Source organism: Microcebus murinus, chromosome 3 (genome assembly GCF_040939455.1).
Source record: "Microcebus murinus isolate Inina chromosome 3, M.murinus_Inina_mat1.0, whole genome shotgun sequence".
NCBI lineage: Eukaryota > Metazoa > Chordata > Mammalia > Primates > Cheirogaleidae > Microcebus > Microcebus murinus.
The window spans coordinates 77,790,545-77,810,824 of record NC_134106.1 but is presented as its reverse complement, the minus strand read 5'-3'; the positions used below and the strand labels follow the sequence as shown (position 1 = coordinate 77,810,824).

Here is a 20,280-nt window from a genome sequence, read left to right as displayed (position 1 = left end):
GTTTTTCTTTATACATTAAGTTGGAAAGAACTGGCATTGTGAAATATCTATTTATTCAAATGTTTGATTTCTTTCAGCAAAGTTTTATAGTTTTCTGCATATATATCCTGTACACATTTTGTTAGATTTATACCTAAGTGTTTTAATTTTGGGGGTGCTAATATAAATGGTATAATATTTTTAGTTTGAATTCTAGTTCATTGCTAACATAAAAGAAAGCAATTGGTTTTTGTATATTGTACATTGTAACCTTGTATCCTGTAGCTTTGCTATAATTACTAATTAGTTCTTGGAGTTTTTTTTGTTAATTCTTTGGGATTTTCTATGTAGATAATCATATCATCTCTAAAGACAGTTTTTATTTCTTCCTTCCCAATCTGTATACCTTTTGTTTCCTTTTCTTTTTTTTTTTTTTATTTTGGCATATTATGGGGGTACAGATTTTAAAGTTTCAATAAATGCCCTTCCCCATGCCCTCCCCCCTTTCCTTTTCTTGTTTTATTACATTAGCTAGGACTTCCAGCACAATGTTAAATAGAAGTAGTGAGAACAGATATCCTTGCCTTGTTCCTCATCTTAGTGGGAAAGCATCCAATTTCCCATTGCATTAAGTGCGATTTAGCTGTAGGTTTTTTGTAGATATTCTTTATCAAGTTAAGGAAGTTTCTCTTGTATTTCTAGTTTGTGGAAAGCCATTTCTTTCTTTCTTTTTTTTTTTTTTTTTTTTTTTTGAGACAGAGTCTCACTCTGTTGCCCAGGCTAGAGTGAGTGCCGTGGCGTCAGCCCAGCTCACAGCAACCTCAAAGTCCTGGGCTCAAGCGATCCTCCTGCCTCAGCCTCCCGAGTAGCTGAGACTACAGGCATGCGCCATCATGCCTGGCTAATATTTTGTATATATATTTTTAGTCGGTCAATTACTTTCTTTCTATTTTTAGTAGAAATGGGGTCTCGCTCAGGCTGGTTTCGAACTCCTGACCTCGAGCAATCCGCCCGCCTTGGCCTCTCAGAGTGCTAGGATTACAGGCGTGAGCCACCGTGCCTGGCCCACTATTTCTTTTTCATGTATTTTTCTACTACTTTTTGTCTCTTTCCTTCTGTGCACATTTGATGGTATCTCATACTCTGAGGTTCTGTTCAGTTTTCTTCGATCTTTTTTTCTCTGTTCTTTAGATTGAATGATTTCTGTTAAGCTAACATCAAGTTTGTTGATTCTTTCTTCTGCTCGTCTGTCATCTGAAACCAGCTGTTGAGCCTCTCCAGTGAAATTTTCATTTAAGTTGTCACAACAACTCCAGGATTTCCATTTTGTTTTATATTTTCTAGTCCCTGTTCATTGAGTCAGTTTCATCACATTTTCCTTTAATACTTTAACCTTGGTTTTATTAGTTCTCTAACTTATTTATAGTAGCTGTTTTGAAGTCTTCATCTGTTAAGCCCAGCATCTGGGAGCACTTAGAGATGCTTTCTATTGATGGCCTTTAGTTTTTCTCCCCTTAGTTATGGTCACACTTTTTTTTTTTTTCTTTGCCTGTCTTATAAATTTTTGTTGACTACTGTATATTTTAGATAATATATTGATGCAGTTCTGGATGCTTACTTTTTACTCCTGAAGGTGGTGGTGGTGGTTCTGTTTGCTCATTAAGTAACTGGACTAGACTGGATCTCCAAATTCTGTCCCACCCACAGTATCTGCCTACTGATGTCTCTACATTTAAAATTTTTTTTTTAATTTTTTATTTTTTTAGAGACAGGGTCTCAATGTGTTCCCCAGGCTGGTCTCAAACTCTTGGCCTCAGCCTCCTGAGTAGCTGGGATTACAGGTGCATGCTCTATATGCTTTGGTCCTGATTTTGTTTTTATTTTTAAGCCTCATTTCCTAGAGGGGTTATTCCCGTGTCTGCATAGGATAGTGTTTAGCCACAGATTGGTCAGACACCTCAAGCCAGTAAGGCCCCTCTCTGCTGATGGAGCTGGTGGACTTGGAGCACATCAGACTATACAGGCTGTTTTCTTACTTTCCTCTGGTCTCTGCTGGCCAGGCGAGAGTGGGTGGCGTGGGCCCATTCTGGTCTCTGCTGTGCATGCTTGTGGCCTGCAGTCAACCTGGGATATGTGAAGAGTTTTTAAGCCCCCTGCAGCTGTCTCACCTCCTCGAACTTCCTGTTAAGTCAGGCTGGTCAGCCAGTCCACTGCTTGCCCCAAATAGAACAGCAGCCTCAGGGTAGCAGCACCCCAGGCCTCCACTGTTTGTTTGCCCTGAGATTGCTGCTTTGACTAACAATACTCCAAATCTAATGCGTTCCCTCTGGCAGTGGCCCGCCCCACCCTTGTTAAACTTCTGAAGTGACAAAGCTAGGGAGGAATGAGGGCAGCAACTGGCAAGAAAGTCACAGACCTGTTCCTATCCAAAGTTCAGCCGTTTTCATGAATAAACACTTCTCAGTTTGTTGAATGTCTTTGGTTGAGTGCCAGAGCACTGAAATGGTTGTTTTTGAATTTTTTTGACCAGCTTTACAGTTGCTTTTTGGGAGGAGGATTTGTGAGCTTCCTCAGTCTGTTTTGCCAGAAGTTAGATGCCCCCTGGGCATTTTTAGAATGTTCCCCCAGGTGGTTCTGTTAGGTGTCCAGGATTGAAAACCATTACACCTGGGCCTCTGCAAGCTGGATGTTACATTGCAGCAGGCTTAGGAAACCAGGCTTAGAAATAAAAACAAATGAAAACCAAAGTGTAGAGAGCATGTACCTGTAATCCCAGCTCCTCGGGGGACACGGAAAATCACGGCATAGTAAAGTTTTTGCCATATTAACTTTTTTTTTTTAAGTCTTTAATGTCTCAGGTATTATAAATAAGGACCTAATTTTAAAATAGGACCTAAAGAGAGTCCTGGCCAGCCTTTCTTGTTTATATATTAGAGTTGGCAGATTTATCCCTTGGACTTGGTATGGTATTATTTTATGTTCGGCTTAGTTGGCTAGCATGCATTTCCTGAAACAGATTTCCAATTTCATTTTTCCAGGTTGGAAAGCTTTTTAAGCAGTACGTGTGCTGTGCTAGAGGTTGTCTGGAATCTGTGCTTGATGTATTCTTAACTCTGAAAGGATATTATTCATGGATGACATATTAGAGGAGACTAAATTGAGAACATTGGGTTATTACAGAACATTAGCTAACAGAATTTTGTGTGTGTGTGTGTGTGTGCTGCTTTAGAAGATTACCAATCAGTTTTGGGGATATAAGTAATTGTCCAGTTCTAGACCCACTGTATAAGAATTACAGTGAATACAATAGATAAAGGTACACGGGCCTCTTAAACCAGTAGTGGACAAGAATAGCATAAAAAAGACACGAATAGATCAGTCCTACTTAATAGAAAGCAAATGCATAGAAATCTTAAATATAGTACTAATGAACTAAATTTAGTCATTAGAGCAATTTTCTTTCATTTTTCTGGATTAGTGGTTCTCAAATGTGATCCAAGGACCTGCGGGCATCTCTAGACCCTCTCAAGAGTTTCATGAAGTCAAGACTATTTTTATAATAATACTGAAATGTTACTTGGTTATTTGCCTCTTTCATTCTTACAAAGAAATAGTGGAAGCAGATATGAGAATTTAGTTGTATTCTATTAAACCAGACATTAAAGAGATTTGAGTAGATGTCATTCTTTCCACTATTTTTTTTTTTTAGAAAATAGTGATTTTTAAAATAAAATGTAATTGATGCTAACATGTAATAGGTTTTTAAATGACTTTTAAATAATGTTTATAAGTCCATTGGTTTTAATTTCCAAAATAGGAGATGTCGATAGATATAATTCACACAAACCAAAGGTCTTTGGGGTCTTCTAATTTTGAAGAATATAAAGGGGTTCTGAGACCAAAAAGTCTGTACTACACACACACTATATACTGTCGAGTAAAGAAAAAAAAAATCAAGCTTTTAAAGAATTAAAGTTAATTTGTTTCAGAGGTCTTACTGAGGTCTGTGGACTGAGGTCTATAGCCCCAGAGCAGTTCTGTCAGACGGCTCCTGCATAGTATTTTGGCCTACTGCTTCGATACAGGTGCTGGGGGTTCAGTACATGCAAAATCACATCAGATGGGCTTGGAAGTTACTTTGAAGCAGAATCACAACAAGTTTGGGTGTGAGAATGCACCTGGTTATAGATTAGTGGTATAGTCACTATCCTCCTCAGACCTTATTTTATGTACAGAAAGTGGCAAGGACTAGGTAATTTATCTTTTGAGGAATATAGTGACTCAGGTAAGAGACATGGGGGACTGTGTGCTCTATCCTGTTTTGTCTTCAAAGCATTCTTCCAGAGAGCTGCATTTTGTCACAAAGTCAGGGGTTTAGGCAGACATGAGCAAACATGGCTTCTTAAGTTTGCTGTTGTACTGTGTCTCACAATACTATATATATTAATATATATCTCCTTTACAACATGTGATTGAGGCTGGGCATGGTGGCTCACACCTGTAATCCCAGCTCTTTGGGAGGCTGAGGCAGGAGGATAGCTTGAGGAATAGGAGTTTGAGACCAGCCTGTGCAACATATCAAAACCTTGTCTCTACAAAGAAATTTTAAATATTAGCTGGGTGTGGTGACATGCATCTGTAGTCCTAGCTACTCAGAAGGCTAAGACAGGAGGAGTGTTTTACTTGAGCCCAGTAGTTCAAGGCTACAGTGAACTAAGCTTGCACCACGGCACTCCAACCTGGACAGCAAGACTCTGTCTCTAAAAAATAAATAAATAAATATGATTGAACTCATACTGTGCATATTGTATAATCTATATTTTCTGCTTAACATGTCACAAATATTTCCCATACTGTACATTTTAGTGGGTCCATAAAATCTCATTATATAATTGCCAAAATTAACTTAATCTTATAAATAATAGTATAATACATTTTGCACATATTTTTGATCTATTTCTTATAATTTTTAAAATTTTACTAATTTTATTTTTTTAAGAGATGGAGTCTCTTTTACCCAGGCTGGAGTGCAGTGGCACAGTCACAGCTCACTGCAGCCCCGAGTTCCTGGGCTCAGGGGATCCTCCTGCCTCAGCCTCCCAAGTAGCTGGGACCACAAATGGGTGCCACCATGCCTGGCTAATTTTTTTTTTTTTTTAATTTAAGAGGATTTGCCTCATTTCACTTGCACTCTGTAAGGCAATAACATTTAGGGAAAAAAAGACTAAAATATGATTCCTGCTGTGCAGAAAAGAGTTAACATGGGAGGTCTGAGACCACTTATCATCAGAAAGGCCAGCTGGGTTGGTCCTTAGCTGGCATCTAGGAACTTGTCTAGTAAAGGCTGATAAAAAACTTTCTCTACCGGAAAAGAGTGGCTCATTGTGCGTCAGTTGTTTGTACAATCCATGTGGCTTATGCTGAACACCTGCTTTCCTTAATGGAGTCTGAAATTTTGTGCTAGGCAGAGGGTGCCTACATGACCAGACACCAGTAACAGCCTTGGGCACTGAGTCTCCGACCAGCTTCCCTGAGAGATGACACTTTGCACATGTTGTTGACACTCATTGCTTATGGAATTCAGTGTATCCTGTACGACTCCACTGGGAGAAGACTCTGAGAAGCTTGTACCTGGTTTCCTCCAGACTGCTATGCATGTGTCTTTTCTCTTTGCTGATACAACTATATGCTGAGTCCTGTGAATCCTTCTAGTGAATCACTGAACCTGGGGGTGGTTTTGGGAACTCCAGACACACACGCTGTCAAGGAACTCACAGTTGAACAGGGAAAAAGAAATATATATGTAATGATAGTACAGTGTAGTGGATATAAAATAGGAGTGCAATTAGCAAGATAAAGAGGAGCTAAACAGAGGACAGAGGTCAGAGAGAGCTTCCAGGAGAGATAACCAGAGAGTATTGTGAAGGATGAATGGGATTCAAGTGAAGAAAGAGAAAGGGAGTCTGGAGGCAGATAGCATGAGCTGAGAGGGATAAGATTCATAGTGTGGTGTGTTTGGAGAGCTCCAAGTAGTTTGGTAATGTTGAAGCAAGGAATGATCCTGTATAACGTCAGGAGATCATGCTGGAGAGGTAAGCAGGGACTCATTTAAGGGTTTCCGGTTATAAAATACGATGTGCAGAGAATAATTCAGGGAAATACAAAAAGGCATGCGGAACAGTTGTTGTCTTCATGCAGGTGAGGAATAGCATGAGGGCTTAGAGTGGCATCCGTGTGGAGGAGAGAGGATAGATGAGCACCAAAGCAAGCAAATGTGATGGAGTGCATTTAAACTTAAGTGAAAAATTCAGAAAGATGGATGGGTGAAGCCTGATGAGTTTTTGAGACTCAGCCTATATATGAGAACTTGAGAGTATGTATTTTTTTGTTGGAGCTGCAACCCCTGATACCTGCAGGAGTAGGGCCATCTTCTCTGTCCCTTACCTTATAGATGAATAAGAATTAGAGTTGGCTTAACACTGTTGATGACCTTTTAGGAGCTATTAGGCTAAATCATGAGTTATTTGTTGGTCTCCTTGAACCTTTCTACCCGTACACATTGTGGTTCTAAAGTTAGCTGTGGACAGTGTGGGAAGGGGTGAATTATGGAGGGAAGGAAGTGACATTTCCCTTAAATTGAGTCTTGAAGCTCTTGCCATACTGGGAGAAGTAGACATCATTATTGACCATCTGTGCCCATGGACCCCTTTTATTTATTTTTATTATAAGTAATTTTATGAATAATTCAGAAGTAAGAATAAAGGGATAGTGGCAAACAACTTTACTATAAGTTTTAATAAGAATTTAAATTTTTAGTTCATATATTTCTGGTTTGGTAGCTATGTGAACTGAAATGGGCATTGTCCTTTGAATACAGTGAACTGCTTATCAGCTGTCATGCGTGAACCTGGAACACATCCCACTTGTAAATTCTAATTCCAGATTTCAAACACATCTCCAATAGGTTCTAGCTTATCATTGCTTCTAGTTTTTCTGCACTTGTATCACCAAATGCAAAACTTTTGAAAACTGACAGTTATTTTGTTGAAGAGAAGATGGCCATCTTCTTTGCTTCACAGTTGCAAAATGTTTTCACTATTAGACTTATAAACTCCAAGAATAGAGAGAGACATATCTATTCCATCTTGGTCTAGAACTAGAATTCTCATCTTAAACTAGAGACAGTTCTTCAAGGATGTTGTCATCTGAAGACTCATAGTCTGAGATTTTGCTTTTATGATCAACTTTACCGACATTATTAGAGTGATACTACCTGTTTTTCTGCAGTGACTTTCTGATTTGTCCAGCAATTCTGAAATGTTTTCCTCTGACAATTTCTTCCTCTTTGCCATTATAGGTACAAAAAGGAAAAATCCTAAATTCCCAATTGTTTTGACTGAAAGTTACAAAAGACTTACAAAGTTAGTGATTTCAAACTTCTTTTATACTATCTTGAAAGATGATGCAATATAGTTTGAGCAACATAAGAAAGAAGAAAGATTATGCCATAGTAGTATTTATGTGTCACTATGCACTATCCTTCTAGGTGATTGTATCATTTTTCCATTTTATTAATTATTATTATTTATTTATTATTATTATTTTTCCATTTTTTAAAGCCTGATTAGGAATAATTGATGAGTAATTATAAAGTAATTTTTAGGAAAATAAAATAGCAAAAAGTTTTAAAATATAGGAAAAATTAGATCATTCAGATCCCATAATATATCTGTATCAGTTATCTATTGGTATATAACAAATGACCACAAAGTTAGTGGCTTAAAATGACATGCATTTATTTTCTCACAGTTTCTGTAGGCCAGGAGTATGGGCATGGTTTAAGTGGGTCCTCTGCTTAGGGTCTCAAAAGGAAGGTGTCAGTTGGACTGCACTGTCATTTTGAGACTTGACCGGGAAAGAATACACGTCTAAGCCCATTCAGAGCTTGAACTGTTGACTGAATTCATTTCCTTGTTGCTATAGGAGAGTCCTGGCGTCTTATTGGCTAGAGGTAGCTCTAAGCTCTCTGTCACATGGGATTTCCAGTACAGTTGTTTGCTTCTTCTAAGCCAGCCAGGGAGAGAGTCTCTAGAGAGAGTGTCTATAGACACCATGTACCGTACACTATAGATGTTATAGAGAGACAGAGTCTCTCTCTGGCAATATGACATCATCCCAGAAGTGACATCCATCACCTCTGCCACATTCTGTTCATTAGAAGCAAGTCACAGTTCTGCCCACATTCAAGGGGAGGAGAATTGTAGAAGCCTGAGCACCAGAAGGGCGGGGATCCCTGGGGTCACCTTAGAGTCCTTTTGTTACAGAATCTTAGATCTGTAAACAGTTTGATGGACTCACACAGTAATTGTATGATAGAATGAGTTTTATTCCTTCTTAAAAAACAAATGTTCCCTTTATATTATGGAAGACTTCTAGAAAAGACCAAAACTCATGAAATGTCAGTCCTTAAAAATAGAAGATTTCAGAAAAGAAACTGAACAGCTAAATTTGGGTGCAGTGGACCCTGATGGCATACTGAGGGTTCAAGGGGAGTAGGATGGGAAGGGAAGTAAAGACAAAATCTTGATAACCTGTGTCCTCACCCGTATCGTACTCAGTGGGCCTGGGTCTATACTTGCCTCTGCATTTGAAGGGTCAGATGAGGGAGGACTGGGCGGTAGCTCAGTGTTCTCACTATTGCTTCACCCTCAGCCAGGCCCTCATTTGTTTTTCTTTTTTGGTCTGAGCCATCTTTGGGTTCACAAGGTCCCTTCATAAGGCAGCAGAGTGAGTCTGTTGAATTCCCACAGTTACAGGGGAGCTTGCAACAGCCAAGAAGCACTAGTTGGTATTGGAAATGGTCTTTACTGTGATTTTAATCTATGGCTGGGAGGTAGGTGAGTAGACTATTTAAACCATTCAGTTGGAGGAAAAATCTCCTGTAATTTGAAATAAAGAAAACAGAGGATATGGGGCTATTGTGAGTGGGAATAGGGGGAGCATGAATAATATGAAAGAAGAAAGAGGTAAGAAGAGTGAAGTTTGTGGTTAAAAATGAAAAGTCTAAAAAAGAAACACAGAAGAAGAATTTGAAAAGAATTTTGCAGAAGAATATTAGGAGGGGCAGGTGGAAATTAACAGACAAACGGAAAGTGAGAAGAGGGAAGAAGCAAGCATGAAATAGGTCATAAATAACCAGAGCTAGCTAGGGAGGTGCAATAGGAGAACACCATGTGTGTTGGTGGAGCTACTCCATAGTGTGTGATTGGTTAATTTTCAGTACTCTGCTTTTTAGATAAAGATAGTTCTAATGGAGAATAAAATGCTCTGTCTGGAGGAATTCTTCATAGGAAAATATATGGCATTATATCTTTAAGAATACAAAATGGTTTTTTTGTTTTGTTTTGTTTTCCTTTGAGAATGAATCAACACCTTTATAGAAAAGTATCTGCCAATATGTTTCAAGTACTTAAGAAAAATAGTTTGAAGCCGTATGATAATTTTTATTCCAAGTTCCTTATGGTTGTTGAATTTCAAAATATCAGATTGAATAAAATCATTGCCAATATTTTTTATTTATTTATTTATTTATTTATTTATTTTTTTTTTTTTTTGAGACAGAGTCTCGCTTTGTTGCCCAGGCTAGAGTGAGTGCCGTGGCGTCAGCCTAGCTCACAGCAACCTCAAACTCCTGGGCTCGAGTGATCCTTCTGCCTCAGCCTCCCGGGTAGCTGGGACTACAGGCATGCGCCACCATGCCCGGCTAATTTATATATATATATATCAGTTGGCCAATTAATTTCTTTCTATTTATAGTAGAGACGGGGTCTCGCTCTTGCTCAGGCTGGTTTTGAACTCCTGACCTTGAGCAATCCGCCCGCCTCGGCCTCCCAAGAGCTAGGATTACAGGCGTGAGCCACAGCGCCCGGCCTGCCAATATTTTTTAAAAGTAAAGAACTGTTATAAACATATAGTTAAGTATATTCTAATGAGTGTTTTCCTTAGTTATACAATTTATTGGGTTTTTTTCACCTCATTTCACTATAGTATTAGAATTTGGGACTTTGTGGTGAAATTACAAAAAAGAAATTGCCCTTTCCCTAAGGGAAATCAAGGAAAATAATTGCAGCTATTTAGATTAAGAAAATATGTCTAAGAAAGTGTACATTCTAGGTATAGGCAGCCCCATTTGCTTGTCTTAAGGTATTATTGTGCTTTGCAAGGTCATTGGATAGATTTTAACTTATTAAACCTCTACCTGCAAGTTTGTTTTGAATAACACTGTTAATGATTAGATTACTTAGGGGATAACTGAAGAGAAGGAGTGATTGTGTTCTAGAAAACTTTTGAACCGTAGCATATCTCCTATTCACTAGTAAGGATCCTATTTTGTAAGTATACTGAACACATCATGAAAAGGAACACGTGACTTATATTCTTTGTTTTAACTTAAATAAAACATATCATCTTATGTATCTATGAGCCCTATTTTCCCTTCTGAGCTTAAAAGGATGCAGGTCTTTTCAGAATCCATGCTTATGTGACAGATCCTGACTAGAGTACTCCAAAAACAGAGAATGATCTTGGTACTACCACATAACTCTTAAAAGAGCCCTTTGAAATAGGTGTCCACTGCATATTTTGAACTCCCTCTTGACTCCAAGAATAATCTAGATGATTACGGCCCTAAACATTTAAATGAGCCCTTCTTGTCCCTGGATCCCTTAACATGTGGGCCAGAGGAGAGAAGCGGAGAAGGGGCTGGTAGACCAGAACTGCATGAATTTCCAGGCTGCTGGAGTTTAGACCTACCCCAAGGACAACATTGGCTGCCTCTGGGCTCCTGGATGGGTGAACCTTGGACTAGTACCACCCAGTACCACCTTGAAGCTTGTTAGAAATTCTCAGGCACCATCTCTGAGTATGGAATCAGAATCTCTGAAAGTGAAGTCCAGAACTCTGTGTTTAACAAGCCCTTCCTGGTGGGATATGGTAAAGTTTGGGAAACAGTGAGATACCTAGTCTTGTTTGTAATTTTTTAGCTATCTCTTCTAATTAGAATTCCATTCTTTCACCCTGTTTCATATGGATTCCTGTTCACTGTGTCTTTTGGCTTAGAAGGCTTTAGTTCTCCTAAACTGCCCTCTGCATCCAGTTCTGTTATTTTTTCTTTATGTTTAAGAGGTTTGTAAGTGGGAAATTGCCTTCACTTTCATCTAGGCCATGTTCTTTCTATTTTAGAATGGTTGTATAAGAGTGATGAATGTGAAATTTTAAAAAGTAAAATAAAATGTTTTGCAAAGACAGTGACTTCCTGAAAAGTAAAGCTTGTTAAATTTTGGAATCTATTACTAAAGGAGTTCCTCATTTTTTTTCCTTGAGATGAGGTCTTGCTATGTCTCGCCCAGGCTGGTCTTGAACTCCTGGCCTCAAGGTAGCCTCCTGACTCAGACTCCTGAGTAGTTGTGGCTACAAGTGCACAACACTGTGCCCAGATTTATTTATTTATTTATTTAGAGACAAGGTCTCCTTATGTTGCCCAGGCTGGTCTTGAACTCCTGGCCTCAAATGATCTTCCCACTGTAGCCTCTCACTCATTCATATTAAAAAAAAAATGATCTTTGTAAAAAAGTTAAATGTAGTACTGAAGAAAAGAGAGATAAACCAGATGACTTATCAATATTCTTTTTAGTTTCTTAATTTTATTGTTCAATAAATATTAAAATTTTGAAAATTAAAAAGTTAAAAGTGGGCTTACTTTTTTATAATTTTGATTTCAACCTAAAAGCCAGTTTTTAATGCTAGCTCATAGAATTTAGTAGTATCCTCCATATCTTCTAGTAAGTTACTGTTGTTTGACAAATAAAAGTTTCCTAGTCTCTTTTTTATGTACTACACATTGGGTGTTTTTAGTACTTCTTTGTGTTAATTATTTGTCCATACTGTTGATCAATTTTTTAATTAAATTGTTAAGTCCAAATCTGTTAAATTGTTGAACCATGTGAAATTGCCATTTTTGTCAAAAAGGATCAAATATTAATGGTTTCATATGGTTCAACCTAATAAGTCTTTGAAAGCCCAAAGTTACCATTTTCACTAGAAAATGGATCTGATTATTAGAATTGAAGGAATTAAAATGGGTCCCTTGGAAATTTTATATGTTTTATAATCTTAGGTTCACAAAACATGATTTGCACAAACCATTTGTGCTTTGGTTGTCTAGACTAGATATATATAATTTTGTATAATTAAAAAAGTTAGATTTTGTTTACAATAAAAACAAAACAACAAACAAAACCAAATACTTCCCAGTAAGATGAGTAGTGTAAGAGTTCCTTCACAGTTTCCTGCTATATCCCCACAAAGGAATTTCTTTTCAGCATATTATGGGGGTACAAATGTTTAGGTTACGTATGATGCCCTGCCCCACCCCACCCCGAGTCAGAGCTTCAAGCGTGTCTATCCCCCAGATGGTGCACATCCCCTCCTCCCTCCCATCTGCTCGATGCCTGATAAATGTTATTCCTATATGTATACTTAGATGTTGATCAGTGAGACCAATTTGCTGGTGAGTACATGTGGTGCTTATTTTTCCATTCTTGGGATATTTCACTTAGTAGAATGAGTTCCAGATCTATCCGGGAAAATACAAGAGGTGCTACATCACAGTTGTTTCTTATAGCTGAATAGTACTACTTGGTATACATATACCACATTTTATTAATTCACTCATCTATTGATGAGCACTTGGGTTGTTTCCACATCTTTGCAATCCCACAAAGAAATTGATTTAAATGATTCAAAGAAAAGCAGAAATAGGAATTTTGCTACTAAATGTTGAAAATAGGGAATTGTCAAAGATACATCATTAATTTGGAAGAATTTTTTGTCTACCATGTTAAAGTTTGAACTAAGCTGCTGGGAGCTGATATACCATTCTCCTTCTCAAGAGAGCTGAATAGAATTTTGGGAAATATAAATGGAGGATATTCTAGGGAAAATGCTGGTAAGTTCTAGAAAGCTGACTTGGCTTTCTAGATGGAATATGAACTTGCCCTGATGTTGTGGAGAACACTTTTAAAATGGAAGGGTGTCGTCAGAAACAAAGGATGGATGTGAGAGAGATGAGAAGTGGTCTATCTGGATCCTTTTGATAGCTATAGGCTTTGGACTAAGAACAGCAATAGCATCTACACCTTACTCAATAGTCCTCAGGCCCAAAGGATGTTTACTAGACTACATTTCTAAACACATAGCCAGTTCACCTCAAAGCAGAGGAGGATTTTGCAATTAGGGGTGGGGTAACGAGACTGATTATTCTCCCTAATTGTTGAAGCTGGTCTCTGGGAAGGTGGTTTCAAAAAATACCAAGAAAATGCATGTGGGGACAGAGACTGCCCTTGCATCCATATCTTTCCCTGCCTCTCAAGAGCTGCTTAAAGATTGAGCCTGTATCTGCCACCCAATCCTTCCGCTTACTGTAGGAAAATTTTTATTCAAAAAAAATCAAATGAAAAGTTACAAGGATAGTACAAACAACTTCTCTACACGTTTCACCTGCTGTGAACATTTTGCCTCTCATTTATGGATCTTTGTTTCTTTTCAGAACCATTTAAGAGTAAATTGCAGAAATCGCGTCTCTTTACCATCAAATAATTTAGCGTTTATTTCCTAAAAACAAGGACACTGTCTTACATTACCATAATACAAGTGTCAAATTCAGACAATTTAACGTTTGCACAGTATTATCTATTATATAGTCCAGGGGGTCCTCAAACTTTTTAAACAGGGGGCTAGTTCACTGTCCCTCAGACCGTTGGAGGGCCGGACTATAGTTTAAAAAAAAACTATCAACAAATTCCTACACACACTGCACATATCTTATTTTGAAAGTAAAAAAACAAACGGACAAAAACACACGGCATGTGGCCCGTGGGCCGTAGTTTGAGGACACCTGGTGTAGTCTATATTATGTCATTTTTCCTGTAATGTTCTTGATAGCATTTATTTTTTCTGGTCCAAGATCCAGTCCAGGATTGCTCTTTGCAGTTAGCTGTCCATTCTGCTTTAGTCTTTTGTATTCTCGGGCATTTCCTCAGCCTTTGTGTTTGATGACCTTGGCATTTTTTTAAAGGACAAGCCATTTGTTTTATACATAATCCCTCAATTTGGATGTGTCTGATGTTTCCTCAAGATTAGACTCAGATTATGCTTTTTTGGCAGGAATACCACCTAACGAGGGGTGTCCTCTGAGCGTCACTTCAGGAGGCACGTGGTCTCATTAAGTCCCATTATCGTCAACGGGAATGTCCAACACTTGATTAAGATGCTGTCTCCCAGCTTTCTCCACTGTGAAATTAGCATTTTTCCCTTTGTAAATTAGTGAGCACTATGTGGGGAGATAACTTTTCATTTTTGATTCTCGCCTGAGTTATTGCTGTGATGGTTGCAAAATGGTGATTTTTTTTCCAACATTCATCATTCCTTCTACTTTTTTTTTTTTTTTTTTGAGGCAAGCACTCATTCTGTCTCCCAGGCTGGAGTGCAATGGTGTGATCATAGCTCACTGTAACCTCAAACTTGTGGACTCAAGTGATCCTCCTGCCTCAGCCTCCTGAGTAGCTAGGACTACAGTAGTGCACCCTCACGCCCAGCTAATTTTTATATTTTTTGTAAAGACAGGGTCTCACTCTTGCTTAGGTTGCTGTTGAACTGCTAGCCTCGAGCAATCCTCCCACCTGGGCCTCCCAAAGTGCTAGGATTATAGGTATAAGCCACCACACCTGGCTCATTCCCTCTATGTTTACTAGTTGGCATTCTACTGTAAGAAACACCTTGCCCATGTCTCTTAATTTTTATTTATTTGTTACTGGTATGGACTCATGGATTCTTATGTAATAGGTCATAATCCATTACCATCAGTATCTGTTTTGTTACTTAAATTGTCCCCCATTTGGCCAGGGGGAGCCTCTCAGGTACCCTCCTTTGTCCTTTTCACACTTTTATTTCCACTTTTATTTCCCATAACAGGTTTTTCTTGACCTGTGATTGTCTCAAATTAGTAAAATGAATTACTTTTTAACTAGGTTCGTTGTACTTTTGGCTCATTGAGTTTTTAGAGATCATGAATTTGACCAAAGCCTGCCTTAGAGAAATTCTTTGTAGGATAGGAAGCACAGAGGAAATATTTAGCCAATGGAAATTAATGATCATGCTATCAAATATGATATGTTTATTATTGTATTATGTATACTATCATCAATTTCTGCCTCACGTCTATGTCTGGTTGATATAAATATGGTCTTATAGTTGTTTGACCCTTTTAACCAAATGATGTTAGTATTATACATAAAGTGTTAATTCTAAAAACTTTTATCCTTTTCCATCTTTAAATTTCCAAAGTGCCAACTAGAGAGTGATCACATTCTTACAAATAATAGGAGGACTAAGTTAATAGCTGCATTGTGATGAGAAGTCAGGGCTTGTAGTCTCACCCCCACCCCCCAAACTCCCACCATTCTTTTTTTAAGAGACAAGGTCTTGCTCTGTCACCCAGGCTGGGGTCAGTGGTGTGACCATAGGTCACTGTAACCTCATATTCTGGGCTCAAGCAATCTTCCCACCTTGGCTTCCCAAAGTGCTGGAATTATAACCAGGATGCCTGGCCTCTTTTTTTTGTTTTTAGTTATGTATCAATGAATACATATTTTCTTCTGAAAAATTTGACTTTAACATTTCCAATCCTATAGTTCTCTTTGGATTTCTTTTCTTTCTTCAACTGGTAATCAGTTTGTTAAAACAGTTGCCTTAAGCATCTGTAATGGTGACTTTAACGGCAGCTGCTTTCTCAGTACCAATGGAAGTAATCTGTGTAAGCAATCTCAGAAGGACTGTGCAAGTCGATAGTCGCTTGTGGTTTCTAACCTGGAAGCTCTCCCAAGTCTTAGAACCTTCACCACAAGGAGTTTTTCTTTCAGTGATTCTCAAAGTCTTGGTAGGCATCCGAACTGGTCTTTTTACTTTGAGATTCTTTTCCTTTGAGCCTCCGATGAAGTCAGCACACACCTTCTCCAGGGACTTTACGTTGCGGCTGGTTAGGGGAATTCCAATTCGGTGAACGCCACCTGTGGCTCCACAGGTGTTTTTCTGGTATCTTTACAAGCCATGGCTGTGGCGCGGCTTCCTGACTGGCTTGTTCCTTGGCAAGAGGGAGCAGCAAGCGGGCACGCCATGGCCACTGCACCTGCGACCACGTCTTCCATGAAAGGACTTTTTTTTTTTTTTAAAGACAAATACTAATAACTTTTTTGGTTTTGCTTCTAGAAAAACTTATTGCTTATCAACGAGAATTTCTTGCTTTGAAAGAACGTCTTCGAATAGCTGAGCATAGAATCTCTCAGCGCTCTTCTGAATTAAATACCATTGTGCAACAGTTCAGGCGTGTAGGAGCCGAAACAAATGGAAGTAAGGCTACAGTGAATAAATTTTCAGGTATAAACACATTTTTTTTGCATGACAAAAGATTGTATTTTCAAAGGGTTATGTGAAATATTTTATTTGAAAGTTGCATGGTTTATCAGCCAGCATTCGTTACCCTTTTCAGAGAGATAATCACACAAAACTTTCCATTCTGGTAAATTATAAAACAATTTTTATTAATTGCTAAATTCCATTTTAAGAGTAATGTTAACTTAAATTTCAGTTGTATAAATTTCATTGGCAATAGTGAAGAAGCTGCATCTTTTAAAATATATTCAAAATGAGATTGAAATTTAACTTTGTGTTTATGTTGTGACTTATGTGTGGACTTCAGATGGACTCTGGAGAAATCTTTGAGCTTTTTGAAGCAATTAGTGCTCTTAAATCTGATTTGTAATAAAGAAGATACCTAGGTTTATAATAGATACTTTGGGAACATCTGATTCCTTCTCTGAGAATGTCAGGTCAGAGTAAGATGAATGCCAGTTATCTCCTCTGTTTTTGTGCTCTTTTTATTCTGATAATTAAATTGATATATGTATATAATCAATTGGCTCCAAATTTGCATAACCTTTCTAGATTAGCATACTTTTTCATTTAGCTTCACCTATTGTAAAAAACCATGAATTCCTCTCATTTTGAGATCCATTACCCCACCTTACTTTTAAAGTTTCATGCTCTTTGTTTCCTGCTGACAAAATTTATGTTCCAGTAGCATTTAAAATTATGGGATGGTAAAGACAAACAATAAATCACCCATAAGCCTGTTACCAAGTGATTCCTGCTAACATTTTATGTTTCCTTCTAGTTTTTTTTCTCATGCGTATTTTTATTCAAAATTGTGATCATATGTTATAGCCTGATTTTTACTCTAGAGATTACAGTATGAGTGTTTTTAAACTATCATTAAATATTTCAAATAGTGTTTCAAAATACTATTTTTCATGATTGTAAATATGCCAGCTAATCATATACCCTAATATATTAAACATTTCCTACATTTTGTCAACATTTGACAATTAGTCAAATGCTTTTTTTTTTTTTTTATGGGTGGTTTTTTCTCCTCAGTTTATAACCCTGTGATGAACATCTTTGCTTATAGAACGATCATAATTCCAGTAGCCTTTAAGTTATTTTCATAAGATTATGACTTTCTTAAAAACAGAATCTATGTTTTGACAACTGCTGATTTTCAAACACATGGTATAGTATTGCTGGAACACAATAGGTAATCTCTAAATATTTGTTGAATGTGTAAAAGTTAAATTCTTAAAAGGAAAGTTACTGAGTAATAGGACAAATATTTTAGGATCTTTGCTGCTGCTCTGAACAGCTGAAACACTTTTCACTTTATCACCAATATTTAATATTAATCTAACTTTATACGTAGAAATTGATACATTGTAATTTGTAATTGTTTCCCTATTAATGAGATTAAAGTTTCATTTCATATATAACAATTACTTGCATTTCTTATGTGAATTTTTGTTTCTTGTATTTTTAATGGAGCTAAGGCTACAAGTTCTTACTGCTAACTTCCTGTTTCAAAGGTTCAATTCTAGTTTAATTAAATTTTAAAATAATGTTGCTTATACTATCAAGTTTTTATTTAGTTTATCATAAAAACAAACTATTTGAAAATTGTGATCTGTACTGAACAGTCTCCACTTATGCTGTTTAAATTATTTTACTTGAATTTTTTTTAGAAAAAATATACTTTCATGTGAAATTGTGAGAAAATGTAAATGCATAAAGAAAGTGGAAGTTACTGGTGGTCAAGGTACACATTATCATTGCATTTTCATAAGTGGATAGTGTATTTAGAGTGTGTTCAGTAATCTTGAGTTCTGGCACATTGTGAAGGTACGTGGTTGGCATTCCAGCTTCTCACAGCAGTTTGACTAACCCTTCTGGCTTCCTGCAGCCTGTTTTAATCAACATCATGACCTGTGAGACTGGTTGTGAAAGCCCTTTTCATTTTAAATGGAGATATCATTCACCAAAGTATGAAACTAGGAAAGAAAATTCTTTAGTTCTCTCCTTCTTAGAAATTGTACTACTATTTTTATAAGGTAACGTTTTCCTGTGGATTAATTATACTTCTGTGTTTCAGATAATACCCTAAAGCTACTAAAGGAGTTAACAAGCAAAAAATCTCTTCAAGTGCCAAGTATTTATTATCATTTGCCCCATTTATTGCAAAATGAAGGAAGCCTTCAACCTGCTGTGCAGATTGGCAATGGAAGAACAGGAGGTTTGTTTATTTTGTTTCCTAGTGTGGTTGTATTATACTACTGGTCTTAATTGTGTCTTAGAATATTATGTTGACCATTGGAAGTCCGGCAGGTCAAAGAACAAAAATTCTTTATCTGTGCACAGTAACTTCAGACTCATTCTAAACTTCATGTTGAAAGGAGTTGGATGTTTTCCTTCATAGGCCGAAGTAATGTTGCCCAAAAGGACCATGAGAAATCTAGTTCAGGCTCCATCTCCAGGCAGGCAAATGTTTACACCTTTATAATTTTTGTCTTAAAAATTTGGAAGAGATGACTTTTTCCCCCCTTATATCTTATTTCAACATTAATAGCTCTTACGGTCATGTCAAGAAGGGTTTTCTTATATCGGCCCTACTTTTTCTTACAGAGATGTAAGTAGATAGTAGCTTTTATTTAACTTTTCATGTGATAATAGGAATACTTTGGTTTGCTTTTTTTTTTTTTAATTTACCCAAAAGATAATTGATAGCTTTTTTTTTTTCTCCCATTGTCAAAACAACTAGAGCTGCTTGTATTTTCCTTATAGGACCTATTACTATTTAGCCCTCTTTTATACTTTTTATTCCTCAGTTTTGGCTTTATTAATCTTTGTAGGCAGAGCCTAAAGTAATAACTGTGTTTTCCTACAAGTCTTTAACAAGTGACAAAATGATTATTTCATAGATATCAAAATTTTTGTGTTTGTTTTTGAAATGCTGGTTTATTCTGCTTAAATTAATAGGATTCTTAAGTATTTAAGTGTCCTGTTTTCTGGTCATGTTTTCTCATGTTATTTGATCTATAACTGTAAGCTTTTACATTCATCTTGCTTTAGTTCTGCCATCTTTCTATTTTACTACTCACTAGAAATAATATACTATCTTCTCTCCTAAGGAGGTGGAAACTCTTAAAATATCATATTCAGATGAACTCATTCTTCTCTTTATTGATTCAAAAAATATTTATTGAGCCCAAGTACTCTGCAGGTGCCAGATGTACAAAGACTAACAGATGTGTAGGGTACTCTATATTTTTTGAAATATTGATTGTTAATTATTTTTGAAGCTGTTATTATATCTCTCCCTTTAATAATCACTATTTTAGACCAGGCATGGTGGCTCATGACTTTAATCCTAGCACCCTGGGAGGCCAAGATGTGAGGATTACTTGGACTCGGGAGTTAGACACCAGCCTGAGCAAGACTCAGTCTCTACTAAAAATAGAAAAAATTAGCCGGGTGTCATAGTGTGCACCTGCAGCCTCAGCTACTCGGGAGGCTGAGGCGAGAGGCTCCCTTGAGCCCAGGTGTTTCAGGTTACAGTGAGCCATGATGATGCCACTACACTCTACCCAGGGCAAGGGAGTGAGACTGTCAATCAATCAATATTTTTTATTTTATTATTTCTTTAAACATTCTTATAAAGCTGATGTTATTTTGAAAGGTAGAAAAAGCAGACGGCTTGGAGGAAAAAAAGACAAGCATTGTTCATGTTAAAAGTTTTCTTCCTAAATCTTTAGGGCAATGGATCCTAATATCTTTAGAGTTGCAGAACCCTTTGAATATCCT

General features: G+C 37.2%; 1 protein-coding gene across 2 annotated transcripts in view; it reads left to right on the top strand.

Annotated features, from left to right (window-relative positions):
- MGAT4A (alpha-1,3-mannosyl-glycoprotein 4-beta-N-acetylglucosaminyltransferase A) overlaps nt 1-20,280 on the top strand; it is a 102,058-nt gene that overhangs the window by 28,739 nt on the left and 53,039 nt on the right. For both annotated transcript variants that reach the window (XM_076001014.1, XM_020286271.2), the window contains exons 3-4: nt 16,303-16,470; nt 18,572-18,712. In XM_076001014.1, coding sequence (XP_075857129.1) covers nt 16,303-16,470; nt 18,572-18,712 — 309 coding nt within the window. The remainder of the gene's footprint in view (nt 1-16,302; nt 16,471-18,571; nt 18,713-20,280) is intronic.